Consider the following 20,879-nt stretch of genomic DNA (forward strand, 5'->3'; position numbering starts at 1 on the left):
TCTCTTAAATCAGGAAGGGCATTCTGAACACTCCAAAATGGCTGGCTCTGCTTACTATTGCAAGGTCTTTAACAAGAACTCGCACGTACTCATCTTCAGTAAACCTTTTACAAATAAAGGCAAAGTATAGGTATGTTCTGTCTACTATGACACTTCAAAGATCAATCCATCACTGGAGAGCTCACTTAGCAAAACTGACATCAGAGACTGATTATTTCACCCATTTTTCAAATCTTTTAATAATCTGCTATGATTATTAAAATAATAGCTGAAACTATGTAATCACATAAACTATCCACCTTTCTAATAGGCTTATTCCTTAGTTTTAAGCATAAGGAAAAATCTCTCAGCAGTAAGAGATTGCAGTAAGCCAAGAGCTTTTTCCTAGGCTCCTTTTTTTACATAATCAGGTTTGCCATTCTCTCATTCTTCTGTTTGCTCAGGCTTCAGCAACTGATGAAGCAATATCAGACCAATCGCAGTGAAAAAATTTTAACTCCTCCCTCTTGGGAAAACCCCAGAACTTGCTCCAAGATAATCTTTTACTGCTATCAACACAACCTAGATGCAACATGCTACTTCCAGAAAGAAAACATACAAAAGCACATATATGATGACAGAAAAATCTTACACCTGTAGAAGGTGGTAGGTTAGGTACATGCCCGTGTCACACTTCTTCAGAGAGTGACTTGGCTTTTAAATCTGCATAAGCCAATCATGCAACTATGTATATTTTCAGCATAAGTATGGCAGAGATTACGAGAATTTATCTAATTGATAACAGTCACTTAACATCTGAAGAAAAGCAGTTCCTAACTGGGTTGCCATGCCACAGTATCAAGCAAATAACATGCTGAACTCTATCTTGTTTATACTGACAACTATGTTTATTTATTTTAATTTCAGCACAACATGCTGTGTCTGCAAGGAATGTCATCAACCCCCGGAATCACGACCTTCTCTAAACAGAAAAGGAAACCATAGGAAAAGATATGAAAAGAGCTGTGAACAGGTCACTCAAAAAATTATTTCTGCACCAAGGAAACTAGTGTTCGTGATACAAGATCCATGAAACAACTTTAAATATCTAATAGACAAAGATCTTCACATTCTAAATTCCTGGTTTTCTTCAGACAAATGCACAGAGTTAAAACAGCCTCAGAAATAAATGAAAGCACAGGATAGAAATATCCCTTTAAAAAGTTGTTCAAGAGTTCTGCTCGCAGCCATTTCTTCTGAAGTTTGGAAAGAAAGACACTTGTTTCTTAAATGGAGTAATATTACTTAGCACACGATCTCAAGCAGAGACTGCGTCTAAGCTATTTAAACTTGTGTTATTCAATGCACCTGTTAAATGAAGGGCCACTTTAATGAAGTTTATTTTTGATTTACGGAAGATTTCAAGCACGTACATAAAGTAGGTTTAATCTATTGTTTCAGTATCTAAAACAGGCAAATATATTTTTGTGGTAACCAAAGATAGGGTAAGTCTTTAACGTTACCACAGAAAGGCTTAGAGGAAGGCAAAGAGTAACAACATCTTGTGTTTAAAAAAAAGTAGAACAATAAAATTCTAATTTAAATTATCAATATAGCATTTTTTTTCTTAGATTCAAGAAATTAACTGTGAGGTTTTTTCCTGTATGTATACACAAAGAAGCATACAAGATTCACTGTGGCTTACACAAACTCTGAAACTTCAGTAATCTTTTGACACACATTTCTTCCCAAGAAACTCACCTTACATATAGCAAAAACAGCAGAGAAAAGAAAGAAAGAATACTCCAGATACTATTCTGAAATATACAGAGCTCAACACGATGATGTACATATGTACACTAGTAAAAGTTATAACACTGCCTTGGTCTTTTACCTCTCAAAGAACTGTGCAAAGTCAATATTACACACATGGAAAGATAGATGTTTGCAAAAAACCCCCTCCAGTTAGAGCCCATCAATACCTAAAACTGTAGCCTACAGATGCTCTACAGATTCAGACACCACTAGAGAGAAAAAAAAAAAAACAACACACCCACAAACCCCCCCAAACAATCCCCTTCCAAAAACAGAAAAAAATACAAACCACTCCCTGCCCTCCCTCCACCAAGGGCTACCTCGCCAGAGCCCAGAAATTCACTATTTGCTTATTTCATGCAAAGTAAGTTTCTTCAATTCAGGATTTTACTGACTCTTTATAATCCTTTACACAGTTATTAACTGAAACAAATTATCAACAAAAGTGATTTCTATCAGCTTTTCAAATATAAAACAACTTTGTGAAGACATGGTATTGAACAGTTAGGCCTTCAACTTCCATAAATAAAGGCACCCTTGTCTAATTACTATCACTTTCTTGCAATTTATCACACCAAATGAATTTACCTTTCTAACAAGAGAAATAAAAAAATATTTTTTTACAGGTAACAAACCTAAAATGACAAAATACTTAAAGCAAACTAGGCAGTGTCTGTATTTCTCAGTCTGGTAAGAAAGAAAAATACGCATCTATAGAACAGATTAGCTTCTCTGCTTTGCTTTCTCTGAAGAGGAAGAAACTGACTGAAGAATAAAGTGACAGTTATTCATTTCAGTAACTAAAAATTCAATAAAACCTTATTCAAAAAGTACTCAGAAAGGATTTTTTTAAAAAAAGACAAAAAACCCCTTGCAAATTACATTCACATACTTACTCTGAACCTGCAGCCATTTCCAAATAAGAAGTATCTGCTGTGTCAACCCCCAATGGGATCACTATGCTCATGACGTTCGTTTCTGATAAATTCGATTACTACGGAGTCCTATGCATTGGTATCCAAAACACTGGGGCATGCCAGCCACAGTGCTCATTGCAAACATCTAAGTGCATCCACAAACCCTGTTAAGAGAGAGGGAAAAAAGAAAAAAGCAAACCACTGAGTTAATTTCGAAACCACGCAATTTACATCACACATTTTAAAAAAAAAAATCTTTTATGTCACAATGGCTTCATTAGTTTTATTTTACACAAGCAAAACAAAAAACCAAAATATTCCATCTTCTTTAAAAGTTGTTAACTTCAAATACACTTATTTTAAGAGTGTGATGATCTTAAGGCTTGAACTTAAGAATACTACAAACTGACAAAAATATTATCATTTAAAAAGGCAATTAAAAAAAATAATTCGTTACATTCAGCGAAGTGAAAAAGATTCACTTTATGACATACTCGCTGAACGTGAAGTATATTTGCTGACAGCTCTATGTTGTCAGAGACCAGCTCCTGTACTTCTGAACGGAAATCTGGCTACAGAATTTTTCAAGTACTTCTTCAGGAACATTGTTAGCTTTTGGTTTGCACTTAAAAAAATAACAACTTTCAATGTCCACAACACAAACTCGGGATGTCAAAAGAAACAATGTCCTAACTTCCACTCAGTACTTCTTTTTAACTAAAGTAATTCTAATGGTTCACAATAACAACACAGTTTTCATCTCATTTTAATAGACTGCCATCAAAAGATATTATATCCATCAGGTGCCACTTTTAGAAGCTGTGTTTGTATGTAGCAAACTAAGAAGAATCAGTAGTAGCTTTTAATTGTAGAGCAAAGCCACCATCTGCTTGACTTGCACAAGTGAACGCAGCAATCCCACCTGTGTGTCAGTTCCTACTAGACTCCCTCTACTCTTACCAAGTAGGGCAGAACACCCAGCCAAGTACAGGAGAGATGTACACAGCACCTCCACTGTCTCTATTCACATGTAAGTAAACTAACGTATTTTTATAGCCTAATACAGTCAAGATTTTCCACAAGTGACTAGGTAATTGAAGCGAAATGCTCCCCCTTATTCAATACTTGCATACTGAATAATTGCAAACTCCTTCCAAAATGTCGAAATTGCAAGAACACAGACCACTTTGAAACAAAGTACATACAGTGCCCAATAAATACTCTTCTCATCTGACAAAGTGTAGTATCTTACTTGAAGTCTACAAAAGCTCAATAGTATCAAGATCAACATATTTTAACACACTCATCCCTGCCAAACACTAGATTGAGAATGAAAAAACAAGCCTCCAGTGAAAAAGAGGATACTTGTACAATGGACTTCAGAAAAGCATTTTCAAATTAAATTTAAAGTTGGTATTTTCAGGATGATAAAGTGGCAACTACAGGGTATCTCTAAGGTATAACTGGCATAAAGTCTCCATCTAACTTCTTAAATGTTATCTCACTACTAAAGTCTGGCAATTAACACCAAACACCTTAGCATGTCCTTAAGTGCCTAAACTTTCTACAGCTCATTCTCCCTCTACACAGCAGTAGTTGTGTTTTCGTCCCATTACATGAGCCCCAAATACAATGAACTGGAAAGTAATCAGGCCAATGAGCCATTAGAATATCTTGCTTTCTGCATTTAACCATGGAGCATTTTCTTATCGAATACCACAAATGTCAACCTATATCAATAGCCATGCATAAAAATTAAGGAAAAAACATACCATTTTCAAGAATAAGTGGCAAGAGCAACCTGTTAAACCAAAAGCAGGTATAGAATGTTTTCAGAAGCAGGTATAGAAGAAATCTCAAGTTCCACTCATAGTTTAAGTGAGACTCATTCTGCCACAATGTATATTTTACTCATAGTACAGAACCTTGAATTGCCTCATCTACAATTTAAGAGAAAATACCAGCTTACCATTTAGCTCTCTTCTGAAAAAGTAAAAAAATATTAATTGCTACCCAATAACTCAGAGGAAACCATCACTTTTTTAATTCCAGGTAAACCCACTATCAGAGGCTAAGGGTTGTTCCACTACTAACTGCGGTTTCACCTATGCTAACAAATCATTAGCGTAAAAGGGATGTTATTTTATGCTTGTTATCAGGCAACTCTAAAAAAACCAAACTGTTTCAAAGTAGGTCTAAAAGACATACTGGACACCACTTCCTGGGATCAAGGTCCTCACTTCAATGGTTATTACACATAAAATGGCTTCTGGTGGCGTTCTGATTCTTCTTAAGTAAGTTTTCTCTAACCATTTCTGACCAAGTAGAGTAACAACTGGCAATGAATACAGGCAAAAATACCTGAGAGACTGAAAAAAAATGAAGAACCTGCCTTAAACAGCTGCCTCATGGGCTATAACATCTGGAAACTTAGATAAAACAACCAAGGTTCCCAATCATCATATATTCAAGTGACCTTCACTGTCAACACAGAAAGATGTGGTTATCAAATCTGAAAATCAAATTAAATTTGGGGCTGGTTTTTTTAAGTAATGCACAAAAAGAGAAGTGCTATGTATACTTTTTAAGAGCTACGTTTAGATAGAAAATTAATTGCTAATCCATGGCCCAATTAATGTCATCATCTTTGACCAAGCAAATGCATCAGTGCTCTCCTAAGAAAAGGAAAAAAGAAGGAAGGGGTGGGGGCTTGGAACAGAGCTAAGATAAACTTCTTACCCTACTGCCAGCTCTTGAAATACATCTTTAGGTCTTAGCCAGAATTCACTCAAAAATTCAAAAACTAATCTGCATTGAAGAAAATCAGAGACTTGAGGAACTCATTTTACCAAACAACAACTGTTTCACCTGAAAGGAAGCAGAACTTGATCGCAATACTATCTCATTCTTTTTTACCACTTAAAGATTTCAGATCTTCACCATAAAACACACGCAAAATCTTCCAATGCCTTTTCCCTGCCTATAGTTCAGAAGAGCAGATGCAGTCACCAGTTCGCAGTATCTACACAGGCAAGTTAATTCAAACAATCACGGCTCATTATTTATGAGTAGCCATCCTCAATAAATTCCCATAATGGATGCAGGGAAGACTCGGGATAAATTCATTACACTCACTTATTAACTGAATGGTGACCTTCTAGGCCATCCAATGATGAACACCACAATTATGTCCAATATAGGATGAAAGAAAATATTTTCTGTCGTGTCAGAACCACAAATATGGTCACGACACTAAAATACTGCCAGTATTTTTTTGGATTATACTACAAAAATCAGAAAGTTCAGAACCTAAAATAATGTAACCGCTGGGGAGACTTCTTCCACATCCATCTTAAAAGTGATCGCTTATCCTTTGAAGCCTGATAATTTAGATGAGTCATAAAATACTACCTGCTATCATAATACGGTACTTCCTAATTTTTGCAAGTACCCATCTATTTCAAGTCATTACTTTTTCAGAATGCTGACCATCTGTCACCCACGGCCTTCTAAGAAACTGTTTTCATAGGTGCACTTCATTTAAATAATTGGCCAGGAGTGGAAAGAAGGATGCTAGAGAATTAGCCTTCCTACAAACCAAGCAGATTACACACAACTTTATGTTTGAGAAACCATTTCTTCAAGCAGGACATTAATGTGAAAGCTAGAGATCACAGTGGTTTGTGCAGTCATTTCAGGGTAATATAGTTAAAAGGCACCATATAAAAATTGCTAGTCCAAAGTTTAACGTTCAGGTCTTTATTGGGCAAAGTAACTTATCTACCGTACCTTAATCTCAACAACAGAGGACCCCAAATTTTGTTGAGGATCACTCCATTCTTTCCGTGATAATACACTGTAAGCTTTAAAAGAATTTGGGGAACTTTGGATTCATCAGATTTTCTTCAGTATCACCCTATCAGCACAGCTTTATTATTGAAACCACACGCCTTATTTGAAGTAATTTTGCTTTGTAAATAAAGCTGCAGTTAAAAGGTTAGCTTTTCCTAGTAATACAATTCTCATCTTAAAACCAAAACTTCGTTCAATCTGGTTAAAGCATTTACCTCGCGCAAGATAAACCTTCTGCAAGAAACTTAACACACTTAACCATTCCATCACACTGGTTTATATTTTCTATCGCAGGTCTTTTTCTCTCTAGAGAATACACCAGAGTTTTTTAATGTTATTACGTATTAAGTCTAAAGTATTTGAAGCCCCACCATACTTCATGATCCACTTTGTTTATGATACCAGAACTGTTTTTTTTAAATGAATCATGCTCTAGTAACAGAAGTATAAGAGCACAATACATTCCAAATTATTCATCTTTGTGACTTTGCACAAAGAACATAATTTAGGCATTAAAAAACAGATAGTAACTTACATATGATCCCTGAGGTATTTTACTTACACAATGTCATTCTGTGGTCTAACAAAGACCACGTTCCTTTTATGCCAAACCCTTCTAAGATCAATCGTGTGACAAATGAAAAGAAACCTCAACTCTTCCACTGGTACACAGAGAAAGAAAAATAAAGGGGCTAAACTCTTGAATCAGAGGGTAAATGGGCAATCTCCCGAAATTACATCAGTATTTTTGAACCTAATTCCACAGGGTCCAAACACACAGGACAAAATCTAGTTGCTATACGCAGATGTTAACAGGAAGGAACTCCAGGCCTATTTTATCACCACGTCTTTTATTCCCTCCTTCCACTTGCTTCTTGTAGGAGCATCAAAAGCTCTATAAGACAGTTTCAGGAAACAAGCAGATGATAAATCACCTAGACAGAAAGTACACTTGAAGAATAAGAACTTGAAGCCTAGCCAAGTCCAGATGACTCCAACAAGGTTTCATAATCCCAGCTATCAATCATCCTCCAAGTGTCAAAAGTCCAGACAAAATCTTCCATGGCATTTTCCATATAAAGTTTCTTTGTTTGGCTAGTTTTGTTCCTCTAAGAATGTAGGATTTTTTTTAACCTTTAACTACTTTTATTTGCTTCTTTTTTACAGATTGAGAAACTGAGTTCCCAGTACTTACATTCAAATAGAGAGCAACAATATAAATCTGATCAGAGAACTCTGACTTACCTTTATTTTTATTAATCATGAAGCATATTTTTCAAGCCAGAAGAAACAAAACAGTACTTGCTGTACTGGTAAAGGTACAACTCACATGGTTATATGTTACACTGGTAGCTCAACTCTGCAAGACATTTAACCATTTTTAAGAAGGGGAAAGGAAACAGGACAAAGAATCCTGCTAGAACCTCGGCTGTAAGAATACTAAAGCTCTCATCTGGGTGCACAGATGCTTTTCATAAAAATCAAAGCTAAAAGGTCACGGCAGCATCGGTAACAACTTTTTCTGCCTTAATGATAAAACAATCCTACAGAGAAATTAATATATCAAGTTAATATATACTTACTACAACAAGGTGGGGTGTGTGTGTTTAGTTTTTGGGGTTTTTTTCATCAACATTTATTCTTAATGCCAGAAAAAACTAAAAAGTGGGAAAGAATTAATGAAATCCGGTCTTACTATTCTTACATCTGACAGCTTTTTACACAAACAATGTTACTGTTGCTTGCCTTTCTTCCCCATAAATTAATTTCCAGATTCTGTTGTCATGTTATAGATACTAACGACCAAAAAAAAATTTATAAGTTAATGGGAAAAAAAATCCACTATAAAGGTTACACATAAAATTCAAAGCAAGGTGTAAGATACATATATTTTCTAATTTATAAAGGAACACTGGTGAATTTATGAATTAAGCTTACAATTAAATTATTTCTTGGCTCAAATCTAAGAATTTGTCACATACTAAAATTAGAGTAGTGTTTTGTGTAAGTTCATTGCTAAATCAGTTCAAGTTTCTCACATCATTAGGCATTACAAAAATACTGAGTTCTTTTTATTCACACACTTATGTCTTCAATATATACCTGAAGTTCTTCAATAATTTTTTTCTAGCGATTGCTTCTACCAGTCACCACCCATCAACAATTACAAAATTAAAAAAAATATAAATCAAAATAAGTAGTAACAGCTCAGGTGTTTCAAGACTTGAGGATTTTAATCACTGAATGCCTCTGCAGGTAGAATTACCAGGGCCTTCCTAAATGCAGAGCAGAACACTAAGTCAAAAATCAGAGAAAAATCTAATTATAATTAGATTAGGCTATAATTAGGCTATTTCTTGAGAGGAAATAATGCTGGTTTAAGATAAATACTTATTTAGATTTTATACTGATGCATGCCAGTTTACCTCAAAGTCCCTAACTAGTGTCACTGTAATGAGATGAATACATTATTCCAAATTACTATCTCTCTGCTTTGCTGCTGTGTCTGCTCTCCATTTTCACAAGGTTTATATACAAAATATATTTAACTAAAGGAATAAAAACTGATCAAAAATGTCTATCTAAATATGCCAACTATGTTTCCTTAAAAACAAAATGATACAACTTGCTATTACTACCAAAAAAAAAAAAAAGTTGAAAGTGATAATTTACTCAAATTCAGTAAATTGAGTAACTGAAACATGTGAGAATAATTACCACTCCTGAACATCTGAAAAGTTACAACCTGTGTTTTCCAGTTCATGGAGAAACAGGCAGTTCACCCCGTATTTAAGCACAGCTTCCTTTCCTGGAGCACAAGTACAGAAGATGCTCTCTTTTGCTTAACTAAGTACTGGTAAACCCACCACCTCACAACCTTTAAATACAGGGGAAAAAACAGTCACTGTTTCCCAGAGCAGTATTTAAGTATCAGAATAAACAAAATATACGTAAATATTCACTTTTAAGGGATGTGTACAAAGCGAAGGGAATTAACTTAAAGCTTACTGGAACAAACAGATAAAACTGCTGAAATAAAATTAACTGTACAGTCAATTTTCCACTCGTGCATGGACCAAGAAAGAGCAGTAATAGAGAAGAGTTCTCAGATTTATAGATAAAAATGATTCACATGTAAAACACAGAAACTAGTCACATGATACTCTTGAGACAAGCAAGTCCTTTCTGTTCAACCAGCACACAATGCTAATCCAGTTGTAACTTCAAGTCAACTTGAATTTAAAAGTAATCTACCTGTACACAGCCCAAAGCACTAAGCTCAAACCAGAACTCCAACTTCCATTTGCTCTCCACCGAAAATTCATGCTACCGTGGGTCCATGCTGGCTCCACAAAGTCACACAGGATCACTGTGAAACCAATTTCGGTTTCCCATCAAAAAGGTCTTTTGGGTAAGATGCGGAGATTTCCAAGACTGTACTACTGCTGTCAGATCTCTGCTGACTCCTGCTGATCTTGGTGTCAGTTGTTTATGCAAGTAATTTCAGATATTATTCTGTTTGATTTTCTTAGCACACCAGGAAGAACAGTCTACAAGGTGTGCTGGTGCCTTCCTTCCCCTTAAAAATGCTTTCTTTATAAGGGGAGGTGGACAAAAAACGATTTGAAACATTGGTACGCAGTGTAGTGCACAGGAACACAGTTACGTACCTTCACACTGAGGGACACCAAAGCAAGCCTACTATACGTAGCAGAAAAAGGGAAAAATCAGAATTTTTCAGACAGACACTTAAAAACATTTTCTATGCCTAAGTTGCCTTTTGCTGAGCATGAAATCTAAACACTCCCCTCCGCCCTCCTCCGTATTACATCATATGTGTATACACGTTTTGCAATCACTAGCAAAAGCAATTCTTGTCATGCCTTCCTTCAGATTTACAGGCCAATAATTTTAACCTACAGTCATGGGATCCACCCTCCTCACAAAAAGATCCACAAGAAAGAACCTAAGAAAATAATGGTACACCTATAGTTGTGGAGTCTGGAGACTTTCAAAACCCACCTGGATGTGTTCCTGTGGGGCCTGCCCTAGGTGATCCTGCTCTGGCAGGGGGGTTGGCCTAGGTCATTTCTAGAGGTCCCTTCCAACTCCTGACATTCTGTGATTCTATGCCCCAGCACAACTTATACAGAAGAATTTCTAAGCAAATATGCACCTATCAATACAGTGTGTCACAGTCCACAAACCCAGCTTGAAAACTGCTGTCCTGAACTGTCACACAAAGGCTACAAACTGAGCTTTTCCACTTGTCTTCCCAGTCTACAATCTTTCTCATTTTATTTAACTTTTTTTTTTTTAATTGGGGGAGGCGCTTTACAGGGAGAAAAGAAGAAAACGCTAAGATTTTCCTTAAAAAATTCAAGCTTTGCTAAATTGCTTTCTACTACGGCCCTGAGCACTCTCATGTTCTCTATACAATAGACAGGTTATTTGAATAACAAGTGCTAGAAACCAACGTTTTAATGGTATACTCCAGATACCCTTCAAATAGTGAACTACTCTGTGGGTAGCCTATATATACATATACTTATGCATCTACACACAAATCTGGAAAAAATATATGCAGCATATATATACACAGCATAAATACATATATCAAAGTAATCTGAGTATTTATTGTTGGCTGTTTCTAAGGAGATAAGACATCTAGAATCAGACCTAGAAGCTGAATACATGAAAAAATGACTAATCTTACCCAGAAGGAAGTTCCTTCTCCATTTCCCCCAACATGCTCCCACTATGGTATAGATTTTGCTAAGAGATTAGGAAGGTTATCCAACTTCCCAATATTACACCACTGCAGCTGCACCATGAAGTATGCAGGCTTAAAACCAACGATGAGTCCAAATTCAGACCTTTCCTACTCTTTGTTGCTCTCTATGGTAACTTAACAACTAAGTCAGCAGTCTGCATTGAATCTGTGCTCAGACAAAGAAGGGTAATAGGTAAAACCAAGACACAGCAGGCACACTCAAATACAACATACAAATCAGGACCCATTAATGACCAACTTCTGCAGAATACACAGAAGAAAGATGTTCTAGAAGATTCTGTATTCCCATGTATTTGTAGTTTGCACCCAAACATTCCCACTGCCTAATGTTTTCTATATCCTTCTCACTGCAGCACCTTCCTCACCCCAATACTACCTGGTCCTAGCCCCTACTCACAAGCCTCTCAACAACGCCCTAGGCCATCCACACTGACCTACACATGGCCAGTAGTCAGGTCTACCTAACCTCCTTCTCATGCCTTGTCAGCAAGGCAAGAAAAAAAGGAAGAAAAAAAAGTACCTGCTATGGCTGGTTTGAAACTAGACACATGACAGTTAATGGGTAAAATCATTACGTTTCCTCTCCCTGCTTCTCCCAGGACACTGCTCATAATTGCCCCTTTCAAATTTTCATTACGCTTCAGAGATCTCAAGGGTACGAAGGGTAACTGCATCGTTTTAAGTTATTGGTTGTACTGACCAAGACCTAGTTATCATTAGACCAACTTCTTTAACCAACACAGCTATTATACCCAAACTGCTACAGGGTTAAGGCTCCTCTTCCTACCTTGCTTTAAGTCCAGTGTCAACACAGAGTAAGAACAAGCACGGCGAAATAAGGAGTTCGTTACCATACTTATGAACATCCTGATACAACACACACAGGACTTAACATTCAACAAAGACCTCAGTCATGGCTGGAATGGCAGCCAACCTTCACGACTCAGGCTTGAGTTTGGGATCGAGAACAAGTAAGGAAAAAACCCCCATCTTCTCCATGGTAGCCAAGATCAATGCATTAACAACTTGGGATTCCATCATATAAGTATCAATTCTTCAGCATACAGGTCAGAGAATCATTTAGGCTGGAAACGACCTTTAAGATCAAGTCCAACCATTAACCTAACACTGCTCACCACTAAACCATGATCCTAAGCCCCACATTTACTCGTCCCTTAAACACCTCCACAGATGGCAACCCTACCACTTCCCTGGGCAGCCTGTTTCAATGCTTAAAAACCCTTTCAGTGAGCATACTTTTCCTAACACCCAATCTAATCTTCCCCTGGTGCAACTTGGGGCCATCTCCTATTGTCCCATCGCTTGTTACTTGGGAGAACAGACTGACCCCCCCCCCATTACAACCTACTTTTTGGGTAGGAGCAGAGGGCAATAAGGTCTCCCCTCAGCCTCCTTTTCTCCAAGCTAAACAAGCCCATTCTCTAAGCCACTCCTCCTAAGACTTGCTGTCATTCCATGCCTTACAACCACTGTAGTCAGTGGAAAGAAAGCTGTCCTTTTAAATATAAACCTATAACCAGTCTGTCAGCCAAATTTCTACCACAGAGAAGAGCTAGTTCCCACTAGTCACAGGTTACCTCTTCCCTTTACTATCTGGTGCAAGAGTGGTACTCTTGTGTGCTCCTGAAGAAGTGATGGAAAGCAATCACTCTTCCTCAAACATTTACGTCAGTTCATTAAAACATGGAAGACTTCCCCTTACCTCTTCTCTCTCTTCACTCCTTTTCTTCTCTCAGTGGAAGTTAGACAAAATATGGGACTAGGAAGAGAAAAAGAATGAGTGGCAGAAAGGAAATACAGATAAATACAGTTACAGAAAGAGTAAGAATGTTTATTGAAAAGAAATCGATCAAAGAGTCAGTAGTAAGCAGTGGTATACAGAAAAACACCAGGCTTATGGATTTTAGGTTTTATATTTACAGAAACCAATCACCGAAATTCAAAATCAACTGCCCATCACTTGATGTCTCTAACCTTTACTGAACACCTGCCATATTTCTTAAAATAAGCCACACGCAAAAAACCTTATGCATTAAAAAAAATAGCAATTATATTCGAGCTCAAAAGTCAAGGAATCATAAAATACAGGACAAGCACAGCACATGAAAAAGAGTACGAGAAAAAATTACTTTTTGATAGCAATACTGCTTAGTGCTTGGAGAAGTATATACTAGCTACCTATCATTACTGTGTTATACTCTATCACTGCAAGACTTAAAATTCCTTTAAACAGAAATTCAAAGGTCAAAAAACTAAATAGAAGTAGTTTCCCAGTAAAAAGATCTTGGCTTTAAGTCATTCTTTGTACCAGCCGTTTTACTGCAAACATTTTTCTCCATCTAGCAAACCGTGGTAAATAACTGTTCATTAAATTTACACAAAATGCCTATGTGACTCATCCATTATTCTCCAAGAAAACATTATTTGTACCTGTTACCTTAAATTAGTATTTTTGACAAACATTTAAAAACATAAAGTGTTTCTGCAAGTACATGCAGTCCACATTCCATAAGAATACTCTGTAAGATACGTCTACAACTCTAAGGACCAGGTATATTTATTTTTTATTAAATCTAACTGTGTATCTCATGATGATGCAGTCATTGGAAAGTCTAGATTCTAAGGCCCAATAATGCTCCCAAGAAGCAGTAAACCTTTTCTGGGAGAAAACACATGGCTACAAGTACATATTGGTACTGCCTTCAACAGTCTAAATATTTTGCTGGCTTTGTGACATCAAATAAAATAATTAAGTTATTTTTATGCTGTTTAGTAAGACTTGGGAGTCTAATTATTAGATACCTACTACAAAAGTAAATTCTGTGACTTATCTGAAGTCCAACATTTCAGCTAAGCAAATTTCTATTTTGACATGTTTTCAGTTAGGTAGATTCTGAAAACTAGTCCCCTATTTCATCAGTGGCATTTGCTTACACGAATAGCACAACAGCACTTCCACTTTTACTAGGAATCTAAACACAAGCAAGAAAGATGCACTCCTTCAAACAGAGTAATTCTTTCTAGCAGTCAAAAGAGCTCTTTTATGTAATTTTAACCACAGCTCTACATGGACTGTATTTCTCAGTCACAACTTGGCAATATTTCAATGTTCCTTACTAAGATTTTGGGAGGAAGAGGGCAAGGAAGGGTGAGGGAACAGATGGAGGGGACCATGTCATACTCAAGGACAGTCGAAAAAATACAGACGTTTAAGACCAAAATATCTTTCCTACTTAAAGAAAAACACCACACATAATTTTCAATCGTAATTATCTTGCAAAACTATATTGACTGATTAGTTTTAAATTTAGATTCCATGCACTTGTAACTTCATATCTCTGTGTTTTCAAAGATCTCAGTATTGTCTTTTTAACTATTGTAATAAAGATATGAAATATGTCATCTTAGAATAAACATAACAAAGAAATTCTGCCCAGCAATGGAAGCACAAAACAGAGCTTTTAACCTTCAATACTACTACCACGTAGAAGGTGATAAAAAGATGCAGTTTGTCTTTTGTCTTCCAGTACAGAAGATGTGATTTCAAAGTAAGACAGTAGATAATGAACACATTAGGAAAAAAAAAAACCTAGCAACCAACACTATAGTCATTCATAAAAATTCTGCATAATGCTACTAAACAATAAATTCCCATCAAGCGTCCCTACCTTAAGCAAAAAAAAAAAAAAAAGCTGTTACCACTTGGTAAATCATCTGAGGGAACAACATTATCCTTATAAACAGTAAAATAACTACTGAATTGTTTATCAGTTTTATATAAAAGTATTAGTTTTCTGTCACAGTTCTAGAATGATAGGTTTGGAAACCAAATGAGGTGTTATCACTCTACACGTTCCTCAAAAGTTCTAAGTAAGTTGCTGTAATTCTCCAGTCTTCACCCTCAGTTTATGTAGAACCTACTAAAAAACATTCCTCATTGGAAAAGTTTCTCTAAACCAACAGTTAAGACAGGATTAACTGTCTAGACTTGGAATATCATCTGTCTTGTGATATGGTTTTAAATACAACCCTATTATAACCATACTAATTAGGAGTTAGCTCCTTTTGTCTACTCAAGGCAAGTTTCAAAGAATCACCCAGTGTCAAAGAAAAAAATTATCTGTAGAACTAGTCAAGTTAGAAGAGTTCAAGAGTGATGAACACTGAATCAACTTAAATATTCAGAGATCCAAACATACCACACTATACACGTTTTAAATTCTTCCTTTGTAAATATAGAGTGTTAATCTCATCACTTTCTATGACTGATGAAATAACCAACGGACAATAGATTATAGGTTCTCCATATGTTGTAATATAAAGTACAACAATGTCATTAAAATCTAGTCTTATCATCTTGTCTTTGAACTTGAGTGCAATTTATTTTTGAGGTAAAGATATAAAGGTGAATGATTACCTAGGTACGATGGCATAAAACAGTACACAAAACACAACTAGAAATGAGAAGAAAAAACCCACTTCTCTAAACCAGAGCTTGCATTATGACATTTTAGTATCTACAACTATTTCAAAATATTCTATGATTCTATGAAAATGTTAACTTAAAAACTAAGTTCTAAAACAACAATCAATACTATTTTGGCATTCCCATATATAGCCTGATTTGTAAATCTGCTGGTCCCTTGTAAGTCTCACTTAGGTTTTACAACACTGTGTCTCCATCTAAGCACCATATGAACTGTCATACGAAGGAGAGACAGCACTCATTCACTAAAATATGCAAAACTAACAAGCACATTTTACTTGCAAAGGATGCAATCTGTGTGCTCCTTCCATATAGTCTCCACTTGTACTTTTGAAACACATAACTTGACTGGACACTATGATCTACCACAGTTGTTACAAAACATTTTAATTTAAAGATAAGAAAGTACTTAAGTCAGACAAGTTGACAAAATACACTTTGTACAACAAAACTTTCTTCAAAGGTCTACAGATAAGCGTAATAACAATTATTAAAATTTTCTAACAATCATCATAGCTTAAAATCTTGCCTTTTTCATTAATGCCATATTAAGATTTCTAAAAGGAAATAAAAATAATCTTGGTATCTCCCAGCAAGTATCTGAAACCTCGACGAGGTTTCTTTTAAATAACTTGTTTATTATGCCTTAAAGGTAACAACAGTTTTTGTCATTGAACACAACTGTAGCAGGTTTTTTTGTAGTATGAAGGTCATGAGCACAATTTTCTATCTTCAAAAACCTTAACTTTTGTGGGTGTGATTCTTTGGTTAGTAAGAAAATGTGAACACTGATGTAGTCAGAAATACTCATCTTGCACTATTCAAAACCCACTACAACTAATATTTTAAATAATCCAGAATTTGGAAGAATAAAAAGTGGTTTTTCTCTTAATCCACAGTCTACATATGCTGAAACTTTTTTTTTTTCAGAGATGCCTTAAGTTTCATTTTTAGCAATAAATCAAAACTACTATTTGCACAGTGGAAACATATGAACACTGTACCTGTTCCAAAAACACTGTCTCAACAAAATTGGCTTTTGAGAGATCCATAAATGCTCGTTTGTATGGAAGTCACAAGTCCAGTAGCATGGATGGACTTCTTCAGGATCTCTCCGAAAGTCTGAACTGGGTTTTATATCTTCACCAATCTACAGCCCCCCCATTCAATTTTGTTAGAATGTTAGATGAAAAAAAAGCAAAACACTTTCATTAAACCTTCATTTATATTAATCTATTTAGAACAATGCCACAATTCTGCAATTACATAAACCACTCCTTAACGAAGTCCCACAAATAGGCCTTACTAAAATTAGTATTAGCATGCACGCAAAATTAAGACTGTCCTTACATCAAACTGAGATCAGGACTAGAGAGACATTACAGCTTTTAGCGTGACAACAATTTCTGTATTTATGTTGCTTTCCAACAGAACATTCAGTTGTGTGTGCTCAAAACTGTACCAAAGATACGGGGTAACGCAATTCTTGAAAGTAATCTCAATTTTAGTGCTCAGAGAAACTTTCCCTAGATATAACTTTTAAAGTCAGTATTATTTCCCCTCTGAAATTTCCCAGATGGCAAAAAACCTCACCCAAAAGGCCAAGTGACAGTTAAGCAGATTTTTCCTTCAGATACGGAAAGCTTTAAGATACACGAACAGTTTTAGAACTGCAGTCCATATTACTGCATTTGCAACACAATGTTTCTAAATCAGAAATACCTCTTAAAAAAAATATATATTTCAATCTTCCCTCTCTCAAGAAGTTTTTATTAGCGTGCTGTTTAGTTTTTTATGAATATACTTCAACATATCAACATCAACAGAGAAAAAAAAAAAACCTAAAAAGGTATTTCCTTTGTAATATTGTCAAATTAAAGCAAATCACAGATCCGTTTTTACAAACGGAGAAACTGAGTCACAAACACAAGTTGACTCACTAAAACTCATACAGGAAAAGTCTGGAAGATCTCAGAATTCCCAAGAGGTTCTTAGTGCATAACATTTGCAATCTGTAAGAGAAACCATAAAATTTGAGTACAACTATTTCAATCTTTGTGTTTATTTTATTTCCCCCTCCCCTTAGGGACACTTATTAAGCATATAAAAATATTTTAATCTTAATCTTGAATCAAATGTCTACTTGAGAACATGACTGAGGCCATGATGCCAGACTACAGAGCTGTGTAGCCCTGGAAGTGATAATGTTCAAAAAATTATTCACCAAAACGGGAGCTTTAAACCCAGGGTAAGAAAAAGCAAAAAGGTTTCCAAAAAAAGGCCCATACATATATCCTCTAGAATCTTATTCATGTACTTTTTAACAAAGAGAGTAAGAGACCATTTATTAAAAAAAAAAAACAACCCACCCAAATCTATATAAATAAGGAAGATATGACTGGGAGTCTGCATTACTGGACTATTAACGCACCACTTGGTGGTTAAAATCACTCAGCCTCTGGCCTCAAAACACATGAAAGGCACACATTAACAACACTTTAAAAGTCTCACTATCTTAGAGTTCAACTTCAGATATACCTTAAACCACACATCAGTGCTTCTAAATGGTTATCTAAATTAAAATTCTTCAGAGACTGAAGACAATTTCGCTGTTTCAATACCTCACTTTTGATTGTTTAAATCCAGAATGTTCCAAAGCTATACTAGAATAGGAATTCATACCTCATTAAACCAAGGACAAGATTAAAGACACAATTCAAGAAAAAAAGCAAATTAAATTTAATTTCTACCTTTTTGTTGCCTAAAACATACGGTTTGCAGCCTCCACAGTTTGTATCAGAGTACACTACACCAACTACCAAATAATAAATCCTTGTGACCTCCCTTCCCCCCACCCAAACATATTTATAGTGGTGATACTAAAAGGTTCATATTTCATTTAGGAAAAAAATTAGAGGTTAGGAATTGCACTTTCCCTTGGTATCTGTATGTGTATTACCACATATACAATTTATACAACAATATACAAAATAAATTTAAGAAAAAAATATCAAGATTACATGGTGGCAGAAGAAATTCAGGGTCCTAATAATGTAACAGGTTATAATCTCGCATGCATTATTTCCATAAGTATTAAGTTCTTTTAGTATTCTCAAACTATGAATACATGGAATTACTACTCTGTTGTCCAGCAAAGGTATTTCCTGGAAGGTGAACATGACGTTCACAAATGTGATTCCACAAAGCATTTAGCTGACTGCTTTGGTGCTCTTAATCCACTACTTATTTCGATAAATACTACTGCTTTTGTGTTGTTAACAGGACGGCCAGATGTACAGCACCCATCGCAAGCACGGGAGCTTTTCCACATTATTAAACGACACACACGTTACCTCACAGCAACCCACACACACCCCTCCGAGAAGCTGCCGGAGTGTCTTGCCTCTTCCCACCCCCCTTTTCCCCGACAAGAGTGGTCTCGTTCACTTGCCTTTCACACACATAACCAATAAAATTAATCAGCTGGAACACAGCATTTTTAAATCGCAGTAAAGCCAAGAGATGTGCTGTACATTATTCGAAGGGAACGGTCTTTTCATTTAAACACAGTAAGGCTCTAATACGCTGCAGACAAACGCACTGCATGGGGTGTGGAGGACCCGAGCTGATTAGATTACCACAACATCAGCCCGAGGCCGCCATTTTTAGAATCTCTAAAGGACAAAAGAGGGAAATTAAAAAATTTGCCCCACATTTTTGGAAAAGTAACTTTAAAAGTCTGGCGAATACAATCAATTAATCGTGCATTATCGGTACAGTCACGGATATCTATTTCTTTTTTCCGATCTGAGCCCTGAATAACAGAAACGTTTCGTTATTATTCCCTTAAGATACTGTAAATAAACAGACTAAAACATTCCTACATGTAGATGCAGCACTAAACTTCTGCTTTCAACGACACGTAGTAGGGACCGCTTTGGAGACCTCGGGGCTTTTAGCCACCGCACGGTCCCGAATGGCTGAGTATGGGGGAATACAGGACCTTTATAACCAGACTATATTATGTTTCTCTACCCTATTTAGCACCACACAGTGAACCGTTTGTTTCTCCTCCCCTGTCTGCAGCAAGAGGGTCCCCCCCACCAACATTCGTTTCCTTAACCCGGAGACTGAAGCAGCCACCCAAGCAACGCGAACGCTGCCGGCTGCACAACCTGAAGCAAGGGAAGGATGCACCAATGCAACTACTTACACCCTCCAGAAAGGGGGTGGAGAGAATGATCCCCTTTTAAATTGGCACCGAAACTCCTGAGGACTGCTCCCCGTTCGTCCAGGTTACACCGCGAAGCGGAGATATTAGCAGGGAGGGAGGAGAGGAGGCGGGGGTGTGGAAGGCAGAGAGATTAGGCCTGTAACGAGCCATTTTAGCACCACAAAGCAAAAATATACAGGATGGAGGAAGAGAATGGGTTTCCCTGAGCTTCACAGAACTCGACAGGCAGTCCCAGAAACACATAAACCCGTTCTGAAAACCATCAGCCGAAGGAAGCCTACGTTGTCAAACAACAGCTTCTTCTGGCTCTTTTTCCGAGCATAATGCATAAATCTGGCGTAACTGCCAAAAAATTCTCCTCAGCTCCTCCAGTTACAGTAACCCGCCATATTCACAAGATATAGCGACAGCCTGCCATTTTTTAAGCAAACCGCACAAAAGGAAAAGCAAATTCAAGGCAATTGAAGCAGAATTTAAACACGTTTCAGGGTGGGAAGGAGTGAGGCTCGCACCGAGGGCAACGAGACGTTCCCGTCGCATTTCACTCCCCTTTTGCCACCCCCCTCCGCAAAGCACCTACAGCAGAACACGCTGGTATTAACCCAAGACTCACCTGTAATGATCACAGGCCAGGCAGCAGGACCCCTCAGCTGAGCCCCTTCTCTATCCCAACCAAAACAATGCAACAGCCCCACTGCGGATATCCCTACGCTAGGCAGGGCTCAGCCCTCAGCAGGCTCTGGCAAAAGAAAGAAAAGGCAAAGAAAGGAAAGAGGAGGA

At 36.7% G+C, this 20,879-nt stretch overlaps 1 protein-coding gene across 1 annotated transcript in view; it reads right to left on the reverse strand.

The window, feature by feature from the left end:
* KMT2E (lysine (K)-specific methyltransferase 2E) overlaps positions 1–20,857 on the reverse strand; it is a 60,870-nt gene extending 40,013 nt beyond the window's left edge. The window contains 3 exon segments of the mRNA XM_009868762.1: positions 2,691–2,875; positions 13,082–13,138; positions 20,713–20,857. Coding sequence (XP_009867064.1) covers positions 2,691–2,761 — 71 coding nt within the window. The 5' untranslated portion in view covers positions 2,762–2,875; positions 13,082–13,138; positions 20,713–20,857.
* Between the last annotated feature and the right edge of the window lie 22 nt (positions 20,858–20,879).

Source organism: Apaloderma vittatum, unplaced genomic scaffold, assembly GCF_000703405.1.
Source record: "Apaloderma vittatum isolate BGI_N311 unplaced genomic scaffold, ASM70340v1 scaffold12914, whole genome shotgun sequence".
NCBI lineage: Eukaryota > Metazoa > Chordata > Aves > Trogoniformes > Trogonidae > Apaloderma > Apaloderma vittatum.